Here is a 25642-nt window from a genome sequence, read left to right on the forward strand (position 1 = left end):
CCCTCCTTAATACCCATCGCCTGGTTATGCCATCCTTCCATTCCCTCCCTTCTGTAACCCTCAGTTTGGTTCCCAGAGTCCAGAGTCTGTCATGGTGTGTCTCCCTCTCTGATTTCTTCCCATACGGTTTTCCCTCCCTTCCCCTGTGGTCCTCTGCACTATTCCTTATGTTCCACATATGAATGAAACCATATGATAAATGTCTATCTCTGCTTGACATATTTCACTTAGCACAATCCCCTCCAGTTCCATTTATTTCCTTAGCATTTTAACCAAGCCACTCTACTAGAAACTGATTTTTAAACGTGGTTTCTCTATTTCATAAGCGTATTTTATTATAAAATTTGTTTAATTTTTGCAGGTAGGTCCCACATTCTCTTATATTTGCCAAAACTTTATCTTGGAGTTTTAAGTTCAGTTCTAGGTAGATACAACAAAACATGAAAAAGATGATAGGTAGCTAGTCTGAGGATTAGTTAAGCAAGCAAAGAAAACAAAAATAGTTTCTATTTCAGAAAGACTGGGCAATGTTTCCTGATTGAATCAAAATCAGAAATAAATGTTCGTTATAGTTCCTCTTGAAAGAATGTGTTTTTACCTGGCGATTCACAGACCTGTACCCCTGGGGATAAAAATACATTATAGGTTTACAAAAAATAAGAAATAAAAAAAAATGTTACTAGTTTATTTTTAAGTGATAATTAGGGAAATTATTAACTTATAACCAATTTCTACAACTTTTTTAGGATATTGGTTTATCTCTTATTTTAAAAATATATACATTAAAAAAAAAAGAATGCGTTTTTATGGGCACCTAGGTGGCTCGTTGGTTGAGCCACTGCCTTCAGCTCAGGTCATGATCCGGTATTCCTGGGATAGAGTCCTGCATCGGGCTCCCGGCTCTGCGGGGAGTCTGCTCCCTTTGACCTTCTCCCCTCTCATGCTCTCTCTCACTCTCTCTCTCTTTCAAATAAATAAATAAAATCTTTAAAAAAAAAAAAGAATGTGTTTTTAGTGAGATTCAGTAAAAACAAACAAATAAAAGCTATCAGCAAAGGCTGTGCTTAGGATTTGTTTTTGGTTTTTGGTTTTTGTTCTTGTTTTTGTTTTGTTTTGTTTTGCTTTCCCTCTTCCCAGTGCTTAAGCCAAAGGAAGAGAGGAGTATAAAGAAAATGAAGGAGAGACTTAGAAGCTCTGCCACTTGATACCTATGGAGGGGAGTCTCCTGCCACAAGAAGAATGCCTTTGGGCATTCCTGGGCCCTTTGGAAGAGTGGCAGCAGGATTGTTTTCTCATTTAATGTGGGTTTAACCAGGCTGCCCACTTGATAACATCTTGCTTGTGTGTCTTTCTCAACGACATCAAGTGTCCCCTTAGAAATGGGACAATGATAGCCAGAAACTTGTATTGTCAGTCTCTCTGTCGTTGTCTTCCCCCATCTAGCTACTTTTCTCCAGTCTCTAGGCCTCCCGATTTACAATTTTCATGATAAATTTTCCTTTCCATGCACACCCAGCCTCAGCTCCTGCTTCAGTTTCAGAACATTTTTAACTGAAGTCCTCTCTGATACCAGGCCAGGTAGTTGCAAAGATAATACATATTCTTTTATACCAATAAGTAGTTTTCTGTGTTAACATATTCACCAACAAAATCTGTGATCATAACCTATGTCACAGCATGGATTCACCAGGCTCAAAGGAATTGTCAAGCTCCAGTGGAAACCAGTACAAGTTTTCTTGCAACTGAGGCTGTTTTCAAAATCTTTCTCTACTATAAATTCTATGAGTTGTCTTTATCTTCAGTTGCAAAACCCCTTCATAAATTATTTCTTGTGCATAGTTTCATCAAGGTAAAGCTTAAAAGGTTCCTTAAAACAAGGTTAAATCAAGTTTGGTACTTATGTTTAATAATACTGAAAAATGTATTTGTCTTTATTCCTAATTTTTTTTCATTTTACAGTGACTTTTTTAATACAATAGTGATGGAGCACTGATATATTTCTAACATTTTTCTATATTTTTTTCTTTATTTTTTAATTTTTTTAAGCTTCAACAAAGAATCTTTTTTTTTTTCCTTTGTAACTTTTTTCAGTGTTCCAAGATTCATTGTTTATGCAACACACCCAGTGCTCCATGCAATGTGTTCCCTCCTTAATACCCACCCCCAGGTCACCAAACCCCTCACCCCTCTCCCCTCCAAGACCCTCGGTGTGTTTCTCAGAGTCCACAGTTTCTCATGGTTTTTAGAGTGAGAAAGCAGAGAAAGCATGTTGCGGGGGTAGGACAGATGGAGGAGAGAGAGACTCTTAAGCAGCTCCATGCCCAGCACACAGCCTGACACAGGGTTTGATCTCATGACCATGAAAGTATGACCTGAGCCAAAGGCAGATACTTAACCAACTAAGCCACCTGGCACCCCGAGAGTATTCCTTTATGACATTAAGGACGTGTGTCCTTTTTGTGGTTTCCCTGTAATTCTGTGTAGTTGTATGTGTCTCATCTTACCCATTCACTACTTCTATGTTGAAGGTGATCATTTTGTCATTATTTGGAATCATTAGATTCATAATTACCAAGCACTGATGTTCTTGTCTTTTGAAAGGAAAACAGATTGATGCCAATGATCTGCTAGAAATTCTGGGAAACATGGGGATCGAGCTCACCCAGGAGGAATTTGTGAAACTGAAACAAACTGTGCCAATTGATGGTGAGCCATATGAGTGCCAGGGTAGCCTTTCTGGGGAGCTGGGTTCTGTGGGTCATTGTAGGCAGTTCTACAGTGTTGTCTCTTGAAAGTGAATTTTAAAAAGTTAAGTTCACTGATTACAGATTCAATCAATCTAGGAGTCACCAAGCTCTTGCACACAGATTTTGCCATCTGAACTGATGGAGGATATTAATGCAACTATTTCCTACTCCTTAGAGGCCTAAAGGAAATGAAGGGAAAGGAAGGAAACCAAAGGGAGTGACAGACAAGGGATAAAAAACAAAAACAGGAAAAAGGACACAGAGAAGAAGGGATTTTCTTTTCTGCACAGTTGTCTTCCCATCAGTCTTCTTGGTCCCTCAACCTGTATACATTTTGTCAACAAGACCATGTTCTTTTTCCCAAAATAATTTTTATTTGATGGAAAGATGGAACAGATTTCCCAGGCAAAGAGTTAAAAACTTTCCTACTGTAATTGCCCAGTTGCCCAATAACTCTGCAACTGTCCATGTTCTCTTCCTTCAGATATAAACTGTACTTTTTGTGTTTTCTAATAGCTGCTGGAAAGGTATATCAGAAAAGATTGTTGGATGGTGTGAAGTCATTAAAAGGTACTTAAGAACCATGGTTAGCTAGAAAGCTCTGCTACGTATGAACACAAATATCACAACATATCAACACAGATGTTTTTACCAGCAGATTTTGAATCCTGTCTACATTCCTACGTTTAGATCTTTTATTTCCTTACATTCACCACACAGTACTTTTACCTAATCAATCATACTATAGCATTGCAAGGAATCCATTCTCTCTTGAATGGATCTGAAATGCACTTTATAAAACTAATAATAAAGAGAATATCATAAGCAATCTTTCCGGGGGTTGGCCCAACAACAACACCACAAAGGAATTTGGAGTGATCTTTAATATCATTTATTGCATGAATCAAGTTATTGTCTATAAAACGTTCTTACTCAAAGCCCAGTTAGCAAGAACAGCAGCAACAGCAAATGTAGAAAAGAAGCATGGCATTGTGGCCAAGATACGTTTTTACTTCCTCTTGCTATCAGTCCTTGGAAAAAGAGATAAGGAGGGGAAGTAGGAAGGCAGAGAGGAAAGGTTGCAGGTTTTGCTGCTTGCTATTTGATGAGAAGGTCTCCTGCAGGAGACTGGTCTGTCATCCCAGACCCTTGGAATAATGGCAGTCAGCAGCATTCCTTGCAGAATTTTGTGGTGAATGTGTTGTGCATGACACACTCTTCCCTCTGAGAGATGAATCCACATTTGTAATCTTTTAATCTTCAATACATTTTTTGTGTATTGCAAGAGCAGAACATTGATGATCTGAAACTTGAACTATCCCTCTCAGCGGATGCCTTAACTTTGTTTTGGGGACAGACATACGCAATATTCTCTCTGTATTCCCCATGGGGACAATCCTACCATTGGTATTCTTTTGGGCTCTCTTTGAACAGATGAGTATTACTTGATAGTGCGAATAATACCTTCAAACACATAATCACAGCCCACCACCCAGTAATGCTTCAACCTCAAAATATTTTTTTGTGTAAGCTCAGTGCCCAAGGTGGGACTTGAACTTGTGACTCCAAGATCAAGAGTCACATCCTCTACAGACTGAGCCAGCCAGGCCCCTCAACCTGAGAATATTTTAATCGAAGTTGTTCTTGATCTCATTTTAGGAGATTTGCTGAGCTAACCTTTTACACCAGTTCACTAATATAAATATGTTACACATTTCTCTTTATTTTTTGTTAAGTTAAATGCATGTGACATAAAAAATTTACATATATACTAATCTTATGAAATCATGTAATACTCTTCTTTTTTTCATGATTCTTTCCTGTTTGTTTCTTAAGGAGGAATGGTTAAAGCCAATAACCTAGATAATGTGCTGGAAAACCTGGGAATTGAACTCACAGAAAAGGAACGTGAAGATCTGACAGAATATTTGCCACCTAACGGTGAGGACTGTAGGTGGTAATGAACCTCGGAGAGGAGTTTACATTTCGGGGCTGGTGTCAGAGAATGCACATTAATTAGTGATACTGGGTATACCAAAAGAAAATAGAAGCATTTTGCAAAGATAGGGATAAACCAGTCCTAATTTAAGAACAGAGAATGTATTATTTAGGGTAAACTAACTTTGAATTTAAAAACAAACCCGAAAACGTGTCATGGATAAACATAATAGAAGTTTCTTTCTCTTCTCCATGAAAGTCCAAGGTAAGAGTACTCTTGGTTGACAGGCAATGGCTCTTCTCCATTCAGTGATACAGGGATCCAGGTTCTTGCCTCTTGGATTCCTTCTTAAGGCCTTTTCATTGTTCATACAAAATTAATGGAATGGAAAAGAGGATGAAGGAGAGAGATGTGGCACATGTCATTTCCATACATAACCGTTCTTTTGTTGCAACTAGTCACATGACTACATTGAAATGCAAGGAGGGGTGAGGTGGGTGATGGTAGGAACATAGTATCTGGTTGGCCATCCACTTCCCTCTATAATTCTATACTATCAGAGGAAATAAGAGGTTTTGGTAGATAGCGGTTTTTTGTTTGTTTTCATTAATAATGGCCTAAATATGTATGTGCACCCTATGATATGAGGCCAAGTCGCACTTTCCTAAAAAGCCTCATGTGGCTACAACTCAGGAAGAGAAAATCAAACAAAATCACATGTAAATAATCAATAAAGGAGGACTGTTTCCCAGTCATCAACACTGAAGTAAGAACACATATTTCCAGGTAACATCCAAAATCCAGATTGCAGTAGAGAGTTTGCTTCGTCCCCACCTGAGAACTGTTCATTCTTTTTTCTTTTTAATTTTTATTTATTTATTTGATAGAGATTGCAGCTAGTCAGAGAGGCAGGCAGGGAGAGAGAGGAGGAAGCAGGCTCCCTGCTGAGCAGAGAGCCCAATGTGGGGCTTGATCCCAGGACCCTGGGATCATGACCTGAGCTGAAGGCAGAGGCTTTAACCCACTGAGCCACCCAGGCGCCCCGAGAACTGTTCATTCTTAAAGGAGCCTGGCACCAGCCACAATTTAGACAAGCCTTAAATTCCACAGTGGAGAGACTGGCTCATATCCAGATTCTTCTGGTGTCATCTTAGCTTCTTTCCTTCTCTTGTACACATTCAGCTTCTCTGTCACCTCCCCATTCCAGCCTCATGCTCTTGCATTCCCAATCACATTTACTCTATTGTGATTCATTATATTTCATTATATTGAAAAAAATCTTTCAGAAACTTTGTGAAGACCTTTGTGAATTTCCTTTGTGACAGAACAGGGGTTATGGATTATGCAGTTAGGTCTCCTCTTGAGTTTTTGATTCATAAATTTGTGGCACCGTAGGCCTTCCTTTATCTTGGGCCAGACCCCTGAGCTCAAAGAGTGTCATGCTTGGGATTTAATGGTCTGCTTTAGACATCACCGAGAGTCTTCATAATTTTATCTTTGAGTTTGTGTTTCCTAATTGACATCTGATGGCAAACTAGAGCTTGGCTGGGGCTTGGCACCCCAGCTCAGGCACCTATTTCTTCTTTTAGCTCCTTTAACTTCTTATAACATTGTCACATCCAAGTTATGATGTTTCTTACAGCAAATGGGAAGATTGGCCTCAAAAACTTGATGGAAGCAGTGGAAACTATTACAGGTTAGTTACAAGTTTCTATAAATCTAATGCCTTAATTCTTCATACTGATTTATATATTTATCTTTTTCTTTTTAGATTTTATTTATTTGACAGAGAGAGACACAACGAGAGAGGGAACAGAAGCAGGGTTGTGGGAGAGGGTGAAGCAGGTTTCCCACTCAGCAGAGAGCCCCATGCGGGCCTTGATCCCAGGACCCTGGGACCATGACCTTAGCTGAAGGCAGATGCTTAACAACTGAGCCACTCAGGCGCCCCGCTAATTTATATTTTTATCTAGACCCATCATTTCCCCATTTCCTTCTTTATTCTACCCATTCTCTTCTGTGTTGATGACTATCTGCATTCAGTTGCCCAGAATTACACTTTGGAATATCTGCATTTTAGCACAAATTTTTCAGTGCAAAGTTCTGTAGCTAGAATAGTCACTATTCTTGATTTTGAATGCCAAATTCAAACTAACACAGCAAATGATAAGCAAACTTTGACAAGGGTAAAATACTCTCATTGTTAAGAAATTAGGGGAGGTATAATATCCTTTAAAAATAAGTGGATATTGGGCCTACAGTGTCCTAACTTACATTCCATATACAGTATGTCTATTACTTTTTTTTTCCATTTTATTTATTTTTTCAGTGTAACAGTATTATGTCTATTACTTTATTCAGAGTTCTTCCCCAGATGATGACAGTGGTGAACAGTTAGCACATTCGTGTGTGTTTGCTCATTCAGCTATGGTAGCTGAAGCTGAAAAGTCTTCAATAGGTTTTGGAGGTATTAGACCCTTCTCTGTACTAATCTGTGCCCATTTGGTCATGTTGAAGGAGGAGAGGTTGATGTCAGTGATGTGGGAAATGTCCTGGAAAACATGGGAGTAACCGTCACAGATAAGGAATGTGGAGAGCTGGTAAAGAATCTGCCAGTTAATGGTAAGCATTTAAAATGTTACTGTGGTCTTGAAGGAAGCATACATTTCTTATTTTGTGAGCACTTCTATAAACTTTCTAGTATGACAGCAGAGAAAAAAACTTCAACAATTACTTAGAATAAATGATTTCACCAATGTAATTATGTATCTATGCCTATATTGATGGGTAATATAAAGATATATTCTAGACTGTTAATGTGAGTTATCTGGGTGCTTGTGGCTGTACCATACACTGAAAAGGGAGAAATGGGGAAAGGCATTTACACAAAAACTAAAAAAAAATGCTAGACTGAAAGAGTATAACAATTATGATATGGTTCAATTTATATATCTTTGTAAACTTACATGACTAATAGTCTAAATAATTTTTATTTTTGTAATTTTGTAATTTTTATTTTTTTTAAAGATTTGTATTTATTTATTTGACACAGAGAGAGAGAGATCACAAGTAGGCAGTGAGTCAGAGAGACAGAAAGGAAAGCAGACTCCCTGCTGAGCACAAAGCCCAATGTGGGGCTCGATCCCAGAACCCTGAGATTATGACCTGAACTGAAGGCAGAGTCTTAACCCACTGAGCCACCCAGGCACCCCTAAATAATTTTTAAAAATATTGAATGATCCAGTTTCACCTTAAGGGATTCTGTCAAATAGTAGAACAACGGTAACTGTGCTGATTTTATAGGAGGATTCATTGTTTCCATTCTGATTTTGAATATGGTTGAAATCTTTCATAATAAAAACATTTTAGAGAGGATTTTTAAGAAGGAATTCTATCCATTACAGATTTTTAGTTGGAAATCAGCTGCTGCTTTATTCACAAGGTGCCACCAAGTTTAAGAAATGTGTTTTGTAGACATGACTCCATTGAAAGGGCAGTTTTAAAAGGTACCCTGGGTACTAACTAGATGGAAGAGCAGAAAGAAATATTTTTTCAAAGCATGAAAGCACTGTAGATTGCCAGCATTAACTTGATGAGATACCAACAACTGCATAGAGTAGATACATTGGAGGCCATTTCATTTTTTAAAATTTAAAACTAGGGGCACCAGGGTGGCTCAGTCATTGAGTGTGTGACTTCAGCTCATGTCATGACCCAGGGTCCTGGGATGGAGCCCCCACATAGGTTACCTGCTTGGGGAAGCCTGCTTTCCCTCTTCCACTCCCTGGCTTGTGTTCCTGCTCTCACTGTCTCTGTCAGATAAATAAATGAAATGTTTTTTTAAAGTAAAATAAAGTAAAAAATTAAAAAGTTGAAAGTAATTTGGAAGTTTTCTAGGGAAAAGTACAAATCCTCCTTACATTAAATTGTGACTTGCTGTCTTGGTGAATCTCCACATCACTTACTTTTGTGTGATCTGATTTATGTTTCCTATAGCTAATGGGAAAGTCTACAAGAATAGGTTGCTGGATGGTTTGAAGTCTCTTCATGGTAAGTGAGAAGCATAGTCCAAGCCAGATGAATCTAAGAGACACATGCATACTACTTCCTAGATACCAGATTGTGACTGTCACGAACCTACTTACCTAACGATGTCATCCCTAGCTTCTGAGATAGAGCTGCCTGTGAGCAAATTATCTCTACGTTGAACTTTGCAAGACTATTTTGCAGAAAAAACTAATATGTGTGTCAGAACAGTGAAATTAAAGGGAAAATATTGGGGGAATTTGGTTGGGTTGAGACAACTAATAAAGCAAACAAAAATGAGCTCACTTTTTTTCCTTTTTTTTAAATTAATTTATTTTTTCAGCATAACAGTATTCATTGTTTTTGCACAACACCCAGTGCTCCATGCAATACGTGCCCTCCCTATTACCTGGTTCCCCCAACCTCCCACCCCTGCCCCTTCAAAACCCTCAGGTTGTTTTTCAGAGTCCATAGTCTCTTATGGTTCGCCTCCCCTTCCAATTTCCCTCAACTTCCTTCTCCTCTCCATCTCCCAATGTCCTCCATGAAAATGAGCTCACTTTTTTAGTGAGAAGATAAAAATGTTTTTTCATTTCTCTCATTCAAGTCCATTGAAGTTATTTGAATCCAAAAACTGTACAACTTGCTAATTAACTACACTAAAATGCATTCAGGGCAATGAGTTTAAGATCTCAGATTCTTTTTTTCCCACAATGGGAAATTTTTAAGAAGTTAGTATCCCCTAAACCAGAATTTTAGAAAAAGGTCACTTGCCTGCAAAGGAAAGATATTTCTGACAGAAAATACCCTTTACATTTCCACCTATACTTTGCTCCTGTGGGCCCCTAGGTTGTTTAAATATGTAAAATGGATTTTTCTTTCATTTTGTTGTTTCAACAAAACAACATTTTGTTATTTCCAAGGAGGGGTTGTTAATGTCAATAAGCTCGATTCGGTTTTGAGAACCATGGGATGGAAACTCACAGAAGACGAAATTAAGGATCTCAAATGCAGCCTGCCCACTGATGGTGAGCATGTAAAATATTTCTAAGTTCTTTGGGAAAATCCTACCATAGTGATTAGATTCCCAGCCCTTTGTTCTTTGTGGATGTTGGCTACATCATTGAGGAAATCCTACCTTTTTTCATTATTCATCTTCCCTCATCTGAAGAAGGCACTGAACAATGTTCCCTTCTTGTGGGCTGAGGCTTTCTTAGTCTACTTCCTATTTGTAAAGTCCAGGAGACCCAGGTAGAGTCATGAACAAGAGTATCTTTTACTTTAGGATTTATACTAAAATAGAGTTGACTTTTTATCTGCTTGGCTATGACTACGTTGTGTGGCAGTGCTTACATCTACAATTGTTTTTTTGAGACCTGCTTCTCATTAGACTTCATTATAGATCCCTTGAGTTTTATCAGATGTCCATGGAGAGAAGCACAACCTAAGATGCTTATTTCTGAATTGTTTTTTCAAACTTAGAGGATTTACTAGCCACCACATTAATCAGATTAGAGATTTTAACACAAGGATTAATGACCACACTCTTCGTTTTGTCTTTGCCGGGAGATTTACTTTTAAATCCCCTTGGTCACTAAAAGAAATCTTTGGTGTTGTCTCCCATTTGTAGAAGAGGAGAAATGGTTCATGTTTGTTTACCATGCAGGACCCAGAATTTCTGAATTCTCTTTTCTTTCCAGGCAGACAATTGTTTTCTGAGTTCATGTCTTTTTCTAGTAACTTCTCCATGACACCCAGTATCAACCAGATACTCCAGTAACACTGTATTTCCTCAGTATTCAGTATATTATCTGCCTTCTCAGCTGTTGAAGTTGATACACCCACCAACACCATTGCAAGGCAGAAGTTCATTCCAGCCTCCAGAAAGTTTCCTAACCAACCTCCCCAAGCACAAGAGCCAATGCCACGTATTTTCAGTGGTTTTGCTATTGCCATTGTTGCTAAGAGAGCACCACACTTGAGTTCCTAGTTCCTGTATCAGGTAGCTGTGGTGCAGTAGTAACAAACAACCCCCAACTGTCAGTGGCTTATGGCAACAGGGTTTTTTTTGCAATCACTCAAAATTGGATACTGCCATGGGTTTGCTGTACCTCTGCTCTCTATTATTAGGGCACAGGCTGAAGGAGCAATCCCTGTCTGGGTGATGTCACCTTTGTGACAGAGGAAAGAGATGAAAGCACCATGTAGTAGTTCTTGAAGTTTCTGCTCAGAAGAGACAAATATTTCATTAGGCAAAGCACCTTACATGATTTCATTAGGAACAGAAGTATCATCCTTCCATAAGGACAGGCTTGATAGAGAGGGGCAGGAATATTTGACCAAACAATATACATTCTCTTAAAGCAAGGTATCTGAAAATACAGGGAAAAGCAATTTATATCAATTTTAGTGCTTTTTAAAACTGATTCCATAATTGCAGAACATCCATTCAATGAAATATATAGATCCATCAAAAGAACCAGTCAGCTTGATATTTGTGTACAAATATATTCATGGAATATCTCTAAATCAGATTAAAATGTCAATGTTTATCCCTTAGAGGGAAGAGAACTCTGGTAGAGGATATGTTTGTGAGGGAGATTTGTTTTTCATTTATACCCATTGGTCACATTTGAGTTATGTGACTTATGTTTAGGTTACCTAGTAAAAGTAAATTAATTTTAAAACATATGAGATGAAAAGCATGACCCGTAACAGGAAAAAATGGATTAGTTAAACCTCATCAAAATGAAAAGCTTTTGCTTGTGAAGACAGTGTGGAGATGGTAAAGTCAACCTAGAGTCTCGGAGGAAATATTTGCAAATACACATCTGACAAAGGACTCGTATCTCTGATATTCACAGAACCCTCAGAACTCGGCAACATAAGTTAGAAAATGGGGAAAATACATTTCACCATAGAGGATCCATCAGTATCAAATAAACACATGGAAAGATGTTCAACATCATTAGGAAGCAAGAAAATACAGTTTAAAACTATAGTGAGGCATCCTTGCATGCCTATCCAAATAGCTAAAATTAAAAATTAAAAATGGTGACAACACCAAATGTTGACGAGGATGCTAGAGAATCTGGGTCACTCCCCCTTGTTGGTGGGAACGTAAAGTGTTAGAACCACTAGAGAAAAAAGTTCCAGGTTTTTAAAAAACTAAGCTTAAAACTACCATAGGTTCCAGCAGTTACACCTTTGGGCATTGATCCCAGATAAACAAAAACTTGTGTTTAGGGACACCTGACTGGCTCAGTGGGTTAAAGCCTCTGTCTTCGGCTCAGGTCATGATCTCAGTATGCTGGGATTGAGTCGGGAATTGGGCTCTCAGCTCAGCAGGGATCCTGCTTCCTCCTTTCTCTCTCTCTACCTGCCTCTCTGCCTACTTGTGATCTCTGTCAAATAAATAAATAAAATCTTAAAAAAAGAAACACTTGTGTTTTCACAAAATTCTATACATACACATCAGAGCAAAAAATTGGAGTCAGCCCAGGCACCCTTCAACAGGTAGATAGATAAACTCTTTTCCATACATCTTATGGAATACTATTCATCAGTAAAAATAAAGGAACTATTTGATTCATGCAACAGCTTAGGTGAATTTCCAGATAATTATGCAGAGCCAAAAAAGCTAGGTTCAGAGGTCACCACTGTAAGATTCCATTTACATAAGATTTTGAAATAATAAAATTTTAGAAATGGAGGGCAGATTTGTGCTTGCCACGATTTAGGGCTTGGGGCTTGGTGGAGGAAGAGGGAGCTGAGTGTGGTTAACAACGTGTCATTGTGGTGCAGTCAGGATCTTGACTGTGGCAGTGCGTACATGAACCTTCACAGGTAATGAAATGGTATAGGATTACACACACACACACACAAATGAGAACAAGGAAAATGAAGGAAATCCAAATAACATTGGAGGATTGTATCAATGCCAACAACCTATTTTTGATACTATACTTATGGCTTTCTAAGTCTCATTAGTGGGAGCTAGGCAAAAATATACAAGTCATCACTCTATATTTTTTCTAACAACTCTACATGAATGTACAATTATCCAAATAAAAATTTTCAAAAACTATTAAATTGAAATAAGCATCTCTTAGTCTCTCAGTATGATAACCAGCCCCCAACTGCTGATGTAATGGAATTTTCTTCAAAGTGATTAATAATTGATCTTGTAATCCAAAAAGGAGGAATTAAATCTGTCCGGAACTAAAACCATCAGGGAATACTGGATGAGAACACATTACACGAGAAAATTGTTGCTAAAACCCCAATTTAACATTTTTGTAGAGCATATGCCAGCTTGAATTCCTGTCTGATATAAGTAAGAAAGTTCTTCAGAATCTTAGAGCTCAAAAGTAGACCCTAGGCAATAGGTGTCTTATCCCTTCCCTGTTGCAGGTTTGATATAAGAAGAGTGAAATCATAGTGAGGCTGTTGAAGTTGTTACACTTTTCAAATTTCACTTCTTTACACTCCTTCTCAGGTAGAGGGTAAAAGTAGAGAATATTCTTGGTATGTCAGTGTTGCTGGAATGTTTTTGTCTCCTATTATTTGTAAGTCTCACAGTCTGTTTCTCTTTATTATTTGCATTTCTTCTTACAGTATATGGGAGAGCTGCAATGAAAAAGTTGTTTGATGGATTAAAAGCTACTAAAGGTCAGTGGGAAGTTATATAAAACCAAGATTGGCAGGCCTTATGTCTTAGGAGAGTTTTAAATAATATTTTCTACCATTCTCTTAGTGATTTGTAAATTTTAGCTTTCAACCTTTCCTAATAAAACATTTGCTCCTGATGTCCCATCGTTTGCCTTTTTATATACTGATTAAAAGTCTCTAACTTACAACTTCTGAACTTTCTGAAGTTTTTACACCAACAGTAGTATTCACTTCAATGTTAATAATAGAACCCACATTAGGATCAAGCAACAAAATAAAGCTTTTTTATTGTCAGTATTGAAAGCAAATAACATTTCAGAAAACAAATTTAAAATACATTAATACTCTCTGGTAAGATGTATAAATGAATTGATACTGATATCGTCATTAACCAGATAATTACTCAGATAAAATTTATTCTCTTCTGCTTTGGCTCCTTGTCAGATTCGGAAATCATACTTTTCAGTATCTTTACATACATTTGATATATGATCCTCCTCAATTCTGTAAAGATGTATATATCTTATATCCTTGAAATTCCATGAATTAGGTCAAAACATGTTTCACATTATGAAATTATTATTTGAAATAACTAATCTCTAAAATTCTTGAATGGTCACATTTCATATTTTCAAAGGAAAAAAGATGAATGTGCAACATGTACCAGATTTTGTGAGCAATTTGGGTGTTGCGCTAACAGATAAAGAAAATCAGAGGCTGCTGAAAAAGCTTCCAGTTGATGGTGAGTCACAAAGACACCTTAGTTGCCTTTAGAGTACTTAGTGGTATAGTACGCTGGGAGAAGTTTCTAAAAGTTCTCTTTTAGCTTTAAAAATACAGCATGAAGGACCACAGGGGAATGGAGGGAAAACTGAATGGGAATAGGTCAGAGGAGGAGAAAAACCATGAAAGACTTTGAACTCTGGGAACCAAGCTGAGGGTTACAGAAGGGAGGGGGTGGGGGAATGGGGTACCTGGGTGATGGGCATTAAGGAGGGCATATATGGTGATGAACACTAATTGTTATATGCAGCTAATGAATCCTTGAACACTACTTCAAAAACTAATGATGTATTAATAATTAGAAAAAAAAAAAAGATCTCCTAGAGCATTATAGCCAGTCCATGGCCTGTGCCCCTGGATGACTTTTTGGGGTTCCAAGTACAGACCTTGAAGGAAAGGAAAAAAAAAAAAAATATATATATATATATATTTTTTTATAGGTGTGTGTGTGTGTGTGTGTAATTAGAAAAGGTAGATCTTAGGTTATACGGATACCCTTCTGTTCGTTTTAGCCCAGGCCATTGTGGGCAAAAAAAAAAATGTTTTGTGTGATGACCTCTAGCCAATGACAAAACTACAAGAATGAAAATGAAGGAATGTGACCTGGGGAGAGATTTTTAGAAGAATTAGACACAAGAGATCAAAGAAGAAAGAAATATCAGCGTAGAGAGCCTGTTAACAGTTTTGTCAGATGTTTAAAATTGCGTAATTCTCACTGAAAGTTCTCACATAGTCTCCATTTTTTTAAACTGGAGGATGAAATAGGAACGTATTTATTCAGTAAATGAAAACTCTCCCTGAAATTATGGAATATATGTAGCAACTTTCTGACCATCAACATAGTATTTTATCTGACATAGAGTGTACTTTGCATTGTAGCTTCTGGGAAGATCTATCAAAATAGATTGTTGGATAATCTGAAGTCTTTCACAGGTGAGTTAATGAGCAATTTGAGAGTTCACAGTTTACATTACTTCATTAGTGTTTTAACCAAGCCACCATACTATGAATTGACGTTTATTTTTTTAAAGATTTAATTTATTTTTTGACAAAGAGAGAGAAACAAGCAAGGGAAGTGGCAGACAGAGGGAGAGGGAGAAGCAGGCTTTCTGCAGAGCAGGGAGGCTGACCTGGGGCTCTATCCCAGAACCCTGGGAACATGAACTAAGCTGAGGATAGGCATTTAACCTACTGAGCCACCTAGGCGCCCCTAGTAATTGATTTTTAAATGTAGTTTCTTTATTTTAAATGTGGTATTTTATTATAAAATTTGTTTAATTTTTGTAGGTAGTTCCCACATTTTATTATATTTTCCAAAACTTAATCTTGAAAGTATAAGTTGAAGTTGAATTCTAGGGTAGATACCTCAAAATACGAAAAGGACGATAGGTAGCTAGTCTGAGGATCAGTTAAGCAAGCAAAGAAAACAAAAACAGTTTCTATTTCAGAAAGATTGGGCAATGTTTCTTGATAGAATCAAAATAATAAATGTTCATTATATACATATAATGTTCATTATAGTTTCTTTTGAAAGAATGTGTTTTTAGTGAGATTCAGTTAAAAAAAAAGGTATCATTTATACCCCTCATGTTGCTTCTCCATATCCTCATATCAGGGAGATCATATGATAGTTGTCTTTCTCCGATTGACTTATTTCACTAAGCATGATACGCTCTAGTTCCATCCACGTCGTCGCAAATGGCAAGATTTCATTTCTTTTGATGGCTGCATAGTATTCCATTGTGTATATATACCACATCTTCTTTATCCATTCATCTGTTGATGGACATCTAGGTTCTTTCCATAGTTTGGCTATTGTAGACATTGCTGCTATAAATATTCGGGTACACGTGCCCCTTCGGATCACTATGTTTGTATCTTTAGGGTAAATACCCAGTAGTGCAATTGCTGGGTCATAGGGTAGTTCTATTTTCAACATTTTGAGGAACCTCCATGCTATCATGAGTGCTGTGAAGTGTGTAAACCTGGCGATTCACAGACCTGTACCCCTGGGGATAAAAATACATTATATGTTTATTTAAAAAAAAATTTTTGGAAGGGGAGGCGAACCATAAGAGACTATGGACTCTGAAAAACAACCTGAGGGTTTTGAAGGGTCAGGGGTGGGAGGTTGGGGGAACAGGTGGTGGGTAATGGGGAGGGCACGTTTTGCATGGAGCACTGGGTGTTGTGCAAAAACAATGAATACTGTTACGCTGAAAAAATAAATAAAATGGGAAAAAAAAAAGGTAGGCAAAGGCTGTGCCTAGGATTTGTTTTTGTTTTTGTTTTGCTTTCCCTCTTCCCTTTGCTAATCCAAAGGAAGAGAGGAGGAGAGATGTAGAAGCTCTACTTCTTGAAACCTATGGAGGGGAGTCTCCTGCCACAAGAAGAATGCCTTTGGGTATTCCTGGGTCCTTTGGAAGAGTGGCAGCAGGATTGTTTTCTCATTTAATGTGGATTTAACCAGGCTGCCCACTTGATAACATCTTGCTTGTGTGTCTTTCTCAACGACATCAAGTGTCCCCTTAGAAATGGGACAATGATAGCCAGAAACTTGTATTGTCAGTCTCTCTGTCGTTGTCTTCCCCCATCTAGCTACTTTTCTCCAGTCTCTAGGCCTCCCGATTTACAATTTTCATGATAAATTTTCCTTTCCATGCACACCCAGCCTCAGCTCCTGCTTCAGTTTCAGAACATTTTTAACTGAAGTCCTCTCTGATACCAGGCCAGGTAGTTGCAAAGATAATACATATTCTTTTATACCAATAAGTAGTTTTCTGTGTTAACATATTCACCAACAAAATCTGTGATCATAACCTATGTCACAGCATGGATTCACCAGGCTCAAAGGAATTGTCAAGCTCCAGTGCAAACCAGTACAAGTTTTCTTGCAACTGAAGCTGTTTTCAAAATCTTTCTCTACTATAAATTCCATGAGTTGTCTTTATCTTCAGTTGCAAAACCCCTTCATAAATTATTTCTTGTGCATAATTTCATCAAGGTAAATCTTAAGGTTCCTTAACATGATGTTAAATCAAGTTTGGTACTCATGTTTCAAAGCAATATTTTTCTTAAATATTTTATTTATTTATTTGACAGAGAAAGAGATCACAAGTAGGCAGAGAGGCAGGCAGAGAGAGAGGGGGGAAGCAGGTTCCCCGCTGAGCAGAGAGCCCAATGCGGGGCCCGATCCCAGGACCCTGAGATCATGACCTGAGCCAAAGGCAGAGGCTTCAACCCACTGAGCCACCCAGGCACCCCATCAAAGCAATACTAATAGTACTGAAAAATGGATTCTGTTTTTCCTTACTCCTAATTCTTTTTCATTTTAACAGTAAAAAATTTTTAAGACAATAGTAATAGAGCACTGACATGTTTTTAGTATTTTTTCTTTATTTTTCTTTATTTTTAGAGTAAGAGAGCACATGGGTGAATGGGACAGAGCGAGAATGAGAGAGAGACTCTTAGTTAGGCTCCACACCTAATTCAGAACCAGACAGGGGGCTTGATTTCATGACCCTGAGAGCATGACTTGAGCCTAAATCAAGATTCAGACACTTAAACAACTGAACCTCACAGGCACCCCAATATTTCTAGTATTTAATGTGATTTTATATTTTAATGGTTTTTTCTCACTTTTTCTGTCTCTTTCCTAAGGAGGGAAGGTTGAAAGAAGTAAAGTCAATACCGTTCTAGAAAACATGGGAATCGAGCTCACAGGAAAGGAGCTTCAAAGTCTAACAGATAACCTACCAGTTGATGGTGAGCACTGTAGTCATCACTTGACTTTCTGCAGAGCTTTACCTGTGAATGTGTATATGAGAATTTTTGAAATAAGGATTATTTGATGCTAAAAAGAAATGTCAGTATCTTAGAGTTGAACCGATTTCTAAAGTAAAAAGAAATACTGCCTCTTTTTTTAAAATTTAAAATTAACGACTTGTTGTCTTGTAGATAACAGAGGAACCAGGGTGCTTGCAGAATAGTTACAATGTAGAAAAAAAATTTTATGGATTAAGTTTGAAAGTGATCATATGTTTGCTAACCCTTTATTTCTTAGCTCCTCCAATCCTGAAACTTTTTTTTTTTTTTTTTTTCCCTTTTTATTTATTTTTTTTTCAGCGTAACAGTATTCATTCTTTTTGCACAACACCCAGTGCTCCATGCAAAACGTGCCCTCCCCATCACCCACCACCTGTTCCCCCAACCTCCCACCCCTGACCCTTCAAAACCCTCAGGTTGTTTTTCAGAGTCCATAGTCTCTTATGGTTCGCCTCCCCTCCCCAATGTCCATAGCCCGCTCCCCCTCTCCCAATCCCACCTCCCCCCAGCAACCCCCAGTTTGTTTTGTGAGATTAAGAGTCATTTATGGTTTGTCTCCCTCCCAATCCCATCTTGTTTCATTTATTCTTCTCCTATCCCCCTACCCCCCCCATGTTGCTTCTCCATGTCCTCATATCAGGGAGATCATATGATAGTTGTCTTTCTCCGATTGACTTATTTCACTAAGCATGATACGCTCTAGTTCCATCCACGTCGTCGCAAATGGCAAGATTTCATTTCTTTTGATGGCTGCATAGTATTCCATTGTGTATATATACCACATCTTCTTGATCCATTCATCTGTTGATGGACATCTAGGTTCTTTCCATAGTCTGGCTATTGTAGACATTGCTGCTATAAACATTCGGGTACACGTGCCCCTTCGGATCACTATGTTTGTATCTTTAGGGTAAATACCCAGTAGTGCAATTGCTGGGTCATAGGGTAGTTCTATTTTCAACATTTTGAGGAACCTCCATGCTGTTTTCCAGAGTGGTTGGACCAGCTTGCATTCCCACCAACAGTGGAGGAGGGTTCCCCTTTCTCCACATCCTCTCCAGCATCTGTCATTTCCTGACTTGTTAATTTTAGCCATTCTGACTGGTGTGAGGTGATATCTCATTGTGGTTTTGATTTGTATTTCCCTGATGCCGAGTGACGTGGAGCACTTTTTCATGTGTCTGTTGGCCATCTGGATGTCTTCTTTGCAGAAATGTCTTTACATGCCCTCCCTGAGTGATTTGATGAATTCCCACTTTTAGCCATTTATTTGAAACCATCAGATTTTAAAAAGGTTTTATTTATTTGTTTGAAAAAGAAAAAGAGCAAGAGACAGAGCATGAGAGCAGGGAGGGCGGGGGCAAAGGGAGAAGCAGACTACCCGCTGAGCAAGAAGCCAGATGTGCTGCTCTATCCCAGGACCCAGGGATCATGACCTGAGCCAAAGGCAGATTCTTAAATGACTGTGCCACCCAGATGCCATGAACCATCAAATTTTATATTCTTTCCAGTCTTTCCTCCAGTCTTCAAGCTATTTTATTCTAAATCTGATAAGACATTTATATTTACTCACCTCAAACAGCCATTCAAACATAATTTTCTTAATCTTACATATTCCACATCTTCTTAAACTGATCCTTTTTTCTACCTCATAGACCCTGCTGGAAACATATCCACTTGATTACTTTATGCTGCCTATTTAAACCACTAAATATTCCTTAACTCCATTCCTACTCCTTAGCTCTGTATCACTGTCTTTATTTCTATTTCTTTTGGTCTCTGCTTAGACTGCTAGGTAACGCTCTCTCTCTGCCTTCAGTTTTGTTACTTCATATCCACTCTTCACATAATAGACAAAATGATCCATTCTATGTAAATCTGATCATAACTACTTCGAGTTTCTTTCTCTCTCTCTAGTCTTCCACTCTTCTACTTTTCTCTACCTTCTTTCAAAATGTTGAAGTACCTCAAGGCTCAAATAGGTTCTCTAAGTGATCTTACCTGATTTCTTAGCTCTAAATTTTATTTGTATGATAATGAATCACTAATATATATTCCTAACCTAAAACTCTCCTTGGGTCTCTCTTTGGTTTATCTGTTACCTATTTGCAATGTCCATTTGGGTGGCTCAAATAATGTGTAACTTGTTTAAGTCTGAGCTCTTGATTTTCCTACTAAAACTCATTCCTTCCCAATGTCATTACAAGGCATCAACACTGTAATTCATTTGTCTTGTGATGTGTTTGTCTAGCTTTCGTATCAAGGTAGCACTGGCCTCACAGAATGAATTATGTTTTTCCTGCCTCTCTTTTCTGAGATAATTTGTGTAGAGTTGCTATTTTTTCTTTAAACATTTGAAATAATTAACCAAAGAAGCCATCCAGGCCTAGGCCTTTCTTTCTGAGAAAATTTCCAATACTTAATCAATGTTCTTATTTGTTATAAGACTATTCAGATCTGTTTCTTCTTGATTCAGTTTTGGCAATTTGTGTCCTTTTCAGGATCTATTTCATATAAATTGTTTAATTTCTGGCATAGAGTTAATCATAGTATTCCCTTTATAGCCTTTAACTACTGTAAATTTAGAAGGTTATCCCTTCTTACATTACTAATATTATTTATCTGTGTCATCTCCCTTTTTCTTATCAGTCTAGGTAAGGATTTCTCAATTTTTATGATGTTTTCAAAGACCAAACTTTTGGTTTTATTGATTTTCTCTGTCAATTTTCTATTTTCTGTTGCTTTATATCCACTCTAATCTTTATTTTCTTCCTTCTGCTTGTCTTTGCTTTGGATTGCTTTTACTTTCCTAGATTAAGTAAAGCCATAGTTATTGATTTGATCTAAGATAGTTATTTAAGATTATAAATTTTACTCTAAGTACTACCTTCACTGCATCCCATACATTTCATTTTCATTCAGATCAAAATGTGTTCTAAATTCTCTTGTAATTTCTTCTTTGACCCATGGGTTATTTTGAAATGTGTTGTTTGGTTTCAAAATATTTGTGAGTTTCTTAGATTTCCTTTGATTGTTCATTTTTTTTTTAAGATTATTTATTTTGGGGGGAAGGGGCAAAGGGAGAGAGAGGATTTCAAGCAGACTCAGGGCTTGATCTCATGACCCCGAGATCATGACCCTGAGATCATGACCCGAGCCAAAATTGAGAGTCAGAGACTTAATCCTCTGAACCACCCAGGCTTCCATGGTTGTTCATTTCTAATTTAACTCCGTTATGGTCAGAGAACATACTTGGGATGATATCAGTCCTTTAGATTGCTTTAGGATTTAAAATACAAAATAATCAAATGCTCTTTAGAGTCTCCAAAAGCTTTTATGAGTTATCCCCTTATAAATAAAGGATTCTATGATCAAAACGTGTGATTTAAACATTTTTAATATAATTTTTTAATATAATTCTAACATTTGAGTCATCTCAGGGTTGGCATGTGTTGGTTACCCTTTCGCTTGGTAATTGATCTCATTTTTCTTAACTCTTTGTGTGTTAAATAATTCTGAATTATATCCTTAACATTGTTGACTGTTACATTGTATAGACCCTGAGTCCTGTTAAAATTCCTTGAACAACGTTCACTGTTTTTGTTTTAGTAGATAATCAACTCATTGAGATTGAGAACACAAATTCCATCTCCCCTTCTCTGGATGATTCCAATCTCAGTTCACTCTTCAAAGCTTTGTTTTACTGCTTTGGGTCTATCTTGCATGTGCCACTTGGGTTAGTCTGACATGGGCCCTGGTTTAATCTTAATTAAGTTCTCAAAGCCTTTGCTATAATACTTTGTGTCTGTCCCATGCATGCACAATTCAAAAGTAAGTCCAAGAATTTGCAGATTCATATATAGAATTTGGGGGTCCCTTTCTCCATTTTTCTCTTCTCTCTGGAATTCCCCCATGTTTTCCAATCTGAAGGGGGGCCCCTTTTCCAGGTTTCCCTGGCCAGAAGGATGGAGTTTTTATCAGAAGTTTAGCTTCCTACTCTGCCATGTTGTTCTGAGACTGGGGCTCCACCCTCAGGACAAAGTCATTAGAGAAAAGAGAAAGAAAACCAAAAACAGAAGGCTTACCCCCTTACCAGTCATTTGTGCAAGTTTTGGTTCTCTTGTGTATTATAGTGTTGTTGCTTTCCATGTTTTCTTTAGAGTTTTTAGTCTAATCATCAGGAAAAATAAGCTATAGAGAGCTGATAATGTCATGACAGAATAAGAACCAGCCTCCTATTTCGTCATTTAAAAAATGTATGTTCTTTCACATTTTGACAGGTGCATTAGGATACATCTTGTAGTTGTTGTCACTCACATAATAGAGTTATCACATACTTGTCATTGTGTCTGCGTATATGAACTTGCTTTTAGGTCATCATTGTGGCATATTACCACTTTAAGTGGTGTACTGTTGGAACCACATATGTTGAGTTTAATTGCTGTTTAAAAACACATCAAAAAAAAAGTCTCCAAAATTTTGTGCTGTGGTAACAATTGAACAGAAAATTTTATATATAGGAAAAGCATGGAAATAGTGGCAAGGTATAAATTTGTTATTGGTGAATAAAACAGTGTATCATTGGAAGAATGATTACAATTCCATTTTTCCAAGCTTTATTGCAAAGCTATAATGAAATACTTTTTGGACCTAAGGAAGGAACATACCCACAAGTAGAGAATCTCTATTACCTGTTGTTAATGATACATATGCAGAAGAACTTCCTGTGATACACTACATACTGCTGTTGAGGCAAAAGAAACTGCCAAATCCTTCAAAATAAGTGGAACAAAATTCAAAGCAACGAAAGGATGGGCATCAAACAGCAACTTGTCAAAATTTCTTATTAACTTTAATTGCACCAAAAAGAATGAAATACCTAGGAATAAACTTAACCAAAGAGGTAAAATATGCTTGGAAAAACTATGAAACTTTGGTGAAAGAATTTAAAGATGACACAAAAAAATGGAAAAATATTCCATACTCAGGGATTGGAAGAACAAAATTGTTAAAATGTCCATACTACCCAAAGCAACCTAAAAATCCAGTGCAATTCTTATCATGATACCAATAGCATGTTCTACAAAACTAGGACAAATAATCCTAAAATTTGCATAGAACCACAAAAGACATGAATAACATAAAGACATAAAGTAATCTCGAGAAAGAAAAACAAAGCTGGAGCTATCACAATTCCATTTTTCAAGGTATACTATAAAGCTATAATAATCAAAACAGTATGGTACTGGCACAAAATAGACACGTGGATCAATGGAACAGATTAGGGAACCCAGAAATAAACCCTGATGATATGGTCAATTAATCTATGAAAAAGGAGTCAAGAATATACAATGTGCAATGAATAGTCTTTTCAACAAATGGTGTTGGGGAAACTGGACAGATTGAAACTAGAACACTTTTTAATACCATACACAAAAATACCATACACAAAAATAAACTCAAAATGGATTAAAAACCAAGGTGCCTGGGTAGTTCAATCAGTTAAGTGTCTGCCTGTGGCTCAGGTCATGATCCCAGGGTCCTGGAGTGCAGCCTGCATCAAGCTCTCTACTTAGCAGGGAGTCTGCTTGCTCCTCTCCCTTGCCCCCTCCTCCCTCCCCCGGTTCATGCTCTCTCTCTCACTGCCTCTCTCTCTCTCAAATAAATAAAATCTTCTTAGAAATGGATTAAAAACCTAAATATGAAACCTAAAATGATAAAAATCCTAGAAGAGAACACAGTTGGTAATGTCTCAGACATCTCTCTGACATCAGCCATAGCAGTATTTTTCTAGATATGTCTTCTAAGGCAAGGAAAACAAAAGCAAAAATAAACTATTAGGACTACACCAAAATAAAAAGCTTTTGCACAGTGAAGGAAACCATCAATGAAATAAAAAGCCAACCTACCAAATGGGAGAAGATATTTGCAAATGATATATCCAATAAGGGGTTAGCATCCTAAGTATATAAAGAAGTTTTACAACTCAACACCAAAAAAACAATATAATGGAAGAGGATCTGAAAAGACACTTCCCCAAAGAAGATATAAGATAGCCAACAGACACACGAAAAGGTCCTCATTATCACTCATCATCAGGGAAATGCAAATCAAAACCAGAGTGAAATATCTCACACTTGTCAGAATGGCTAAAATAAAAAAACCTAAGAAATAACAAGTGTTGGTGAGGTCGTAGAGGAAAAGGAACTCTCACGCACTGTTGGTGGGAATGTAAATTGATACAGCTACTTTGGAAAACAATATGGAGGTTCCTCAAGAAATTAGAAATAGAAATACTGTATGATCCAATAATTCTACTATTGGGTAATTACCCAAAGAAAATGAAAATGCTAATTCAAAAAGATCTATGTACCAGTGATTCCGAGTTGAAAAGATGAACAGCAATTAAAAAGAATTAAACTCTAAATATGAATTTATAGTAATTGTTAGTTTATTTCACATATTCTTATGTTTGCATAAGAGTATTTAAAAAATCTGTTTGAATCTAAACATCATTCAATAAATATAAAATAAACATTCTAAATGATAAGGAAAAAAGTAAGTAAATTTCCAGGCCTAGATGATTTTCATATTCTTTTTTTTTTTTTTATGTGCATTTTTTTTTCCATTTTATTTATTTTTTCAGCGTAACAGTATTCATTCTTTTTGCACAACACCCAGTGCTCCATGCAAAACGTGCCCTCCCCATTACCCACCACCTGTTCCCCCAACCTCCCACCCCTGACCCTTCAAAACCCTCAGGTTGTTTTTCAGAGTCCATAGTCTCTTATGGTTCGCCTCCCCTCCCTGATTTTCATATTCTTATTACAGTTTTTCATCTATCTTTTGAAGTAGGACACATGTATATTTAAAATGCTTTGCTTAAGAATAATAGATAATAGGGGCGTCTGGGTGGCTCAGTGGGTTAAGCCTCTGCCTTCGGCTCAGGTCATGATCCCAGCATCATGGGATCGAGCCCCATATCAGGCTCCCTGCATAGCAGGAAGCCTGCTTCTCCCTCTCTCACTCCCCCTGCTTGTATTCCCTCTCTCGCTGTGTTTCTCTCTGTCAAATAAATAAATAAAATCTTTAAAAAAAAAAAGAATAATAGATAATAATTCCCTAATTTAATTTGTTATAGAGGGAAAAGGAAAATTAGTATGTGGTGTGTATGGGGAAACATCAGGCAATTGGAACAAGAGTCTTCCATAACTGTACACTTTCTCTGAATTTTATTTACTCAGCATACCAGTTTTTCTAAACTCTGAAGTAACGGTAGAAAGTATACTTTAATCATCTTTGTACCCTTGTGACCTAACATATTTCAAATATTAGGTATGTAACTTGAGGGAAATGGCTCTTTTCTGACAACTTTGCTTATCTCCACATAGGCCACATAAATACATCTCGAGGCAAATCTAAGTCTTAATTGAAAGCTTCATGATTCCTCCTAGAATGAGGGGAAGTAAGTAGCCTCGTGAGGAGCTGCCACCAGTTTCTCTATCTGCTTCCCTATCTGCAGGAGACTGTTACGAGTTCACTTCTCACCCATCTGCCTACTTTCTGTTGAAACTAGACTTTCCACCTCTCTCCCTTAGGGTACAGCTGCAGGGTTCTGTGTAAGTCCATAGATCTAGCTGGTTACAGTTTT

At 37.4% G+C, this 25642-nt stretch overlaps 2 protein-coding genes across 2 annotated transcripts in view; one reads left to right on the plus strand and one right to left on the minus strand.

The window, feature by feature from the left end:
- The window catches only part of LOC123929308 (40S ribosomal protein S24-like), a 576828-nt gene that overhangs the window by 127300 nt on the left and 423886 nt on the right, over window positions 1–25642 (minus strand). The window lies entirely within an intron of this gene.
- The window catches only part of LOC123930068, a 199650-nt gene that overhangs the window by 111542 nt on the left and 62466 nt on the right, over window positions 1–25642 (plus strand). The window contains exons 32-42 of the mRNA XM_045986277.1: window positions 2602–2706; window positions 3264–3317; window positions 4584–4697; window positions 6329–6382; window positions 7204–7308; window positions 8683–8736; window positions 9636–9740; window positions 13330–13383; window positions 14021–14125; window positions 15046–15099; window positions 17827–17931. Coding sequence (XP_045842233.1) covers window positions 2602–2706; window positions 3264–3317; window positions 4584–4697; window positions 6329–6382; window positions 7204–7308; window positions 8683–8736; window positions 9636–9740; window positions 13330–13383; window positions 14021–14125; window positions 15046–15099; window positions 17827–17931 — 909 coding nt within the window. The remainder of the gene's footprint in view (window positions 1–2601; window positions 2707–3263; window positions 3318–4583; window positions 4698–6328; window positions 6383–7203; window positions 7309–8682; window positions 8737–9635; window positions 9741–13329; window positions 13384–14020; window positions 14126–15045; window positions 15100–17826; window positions 17932–25642) is intronic.

This window comes from Meles meles, chromosome 18 (genome assembly GCF_922984935.1).
Source record: "Meles meles chromosome 18, mMelMel3.1 paternal haplotype, whole genome shotgun sequence".
In the NCBI taxonomy this organism is placed as follows: domain Eukaryota; kingdom Metazoa; phylum Chordata; class Mammalia; order Carnivora; family Mustelidae; genus Meles; species Meles meles.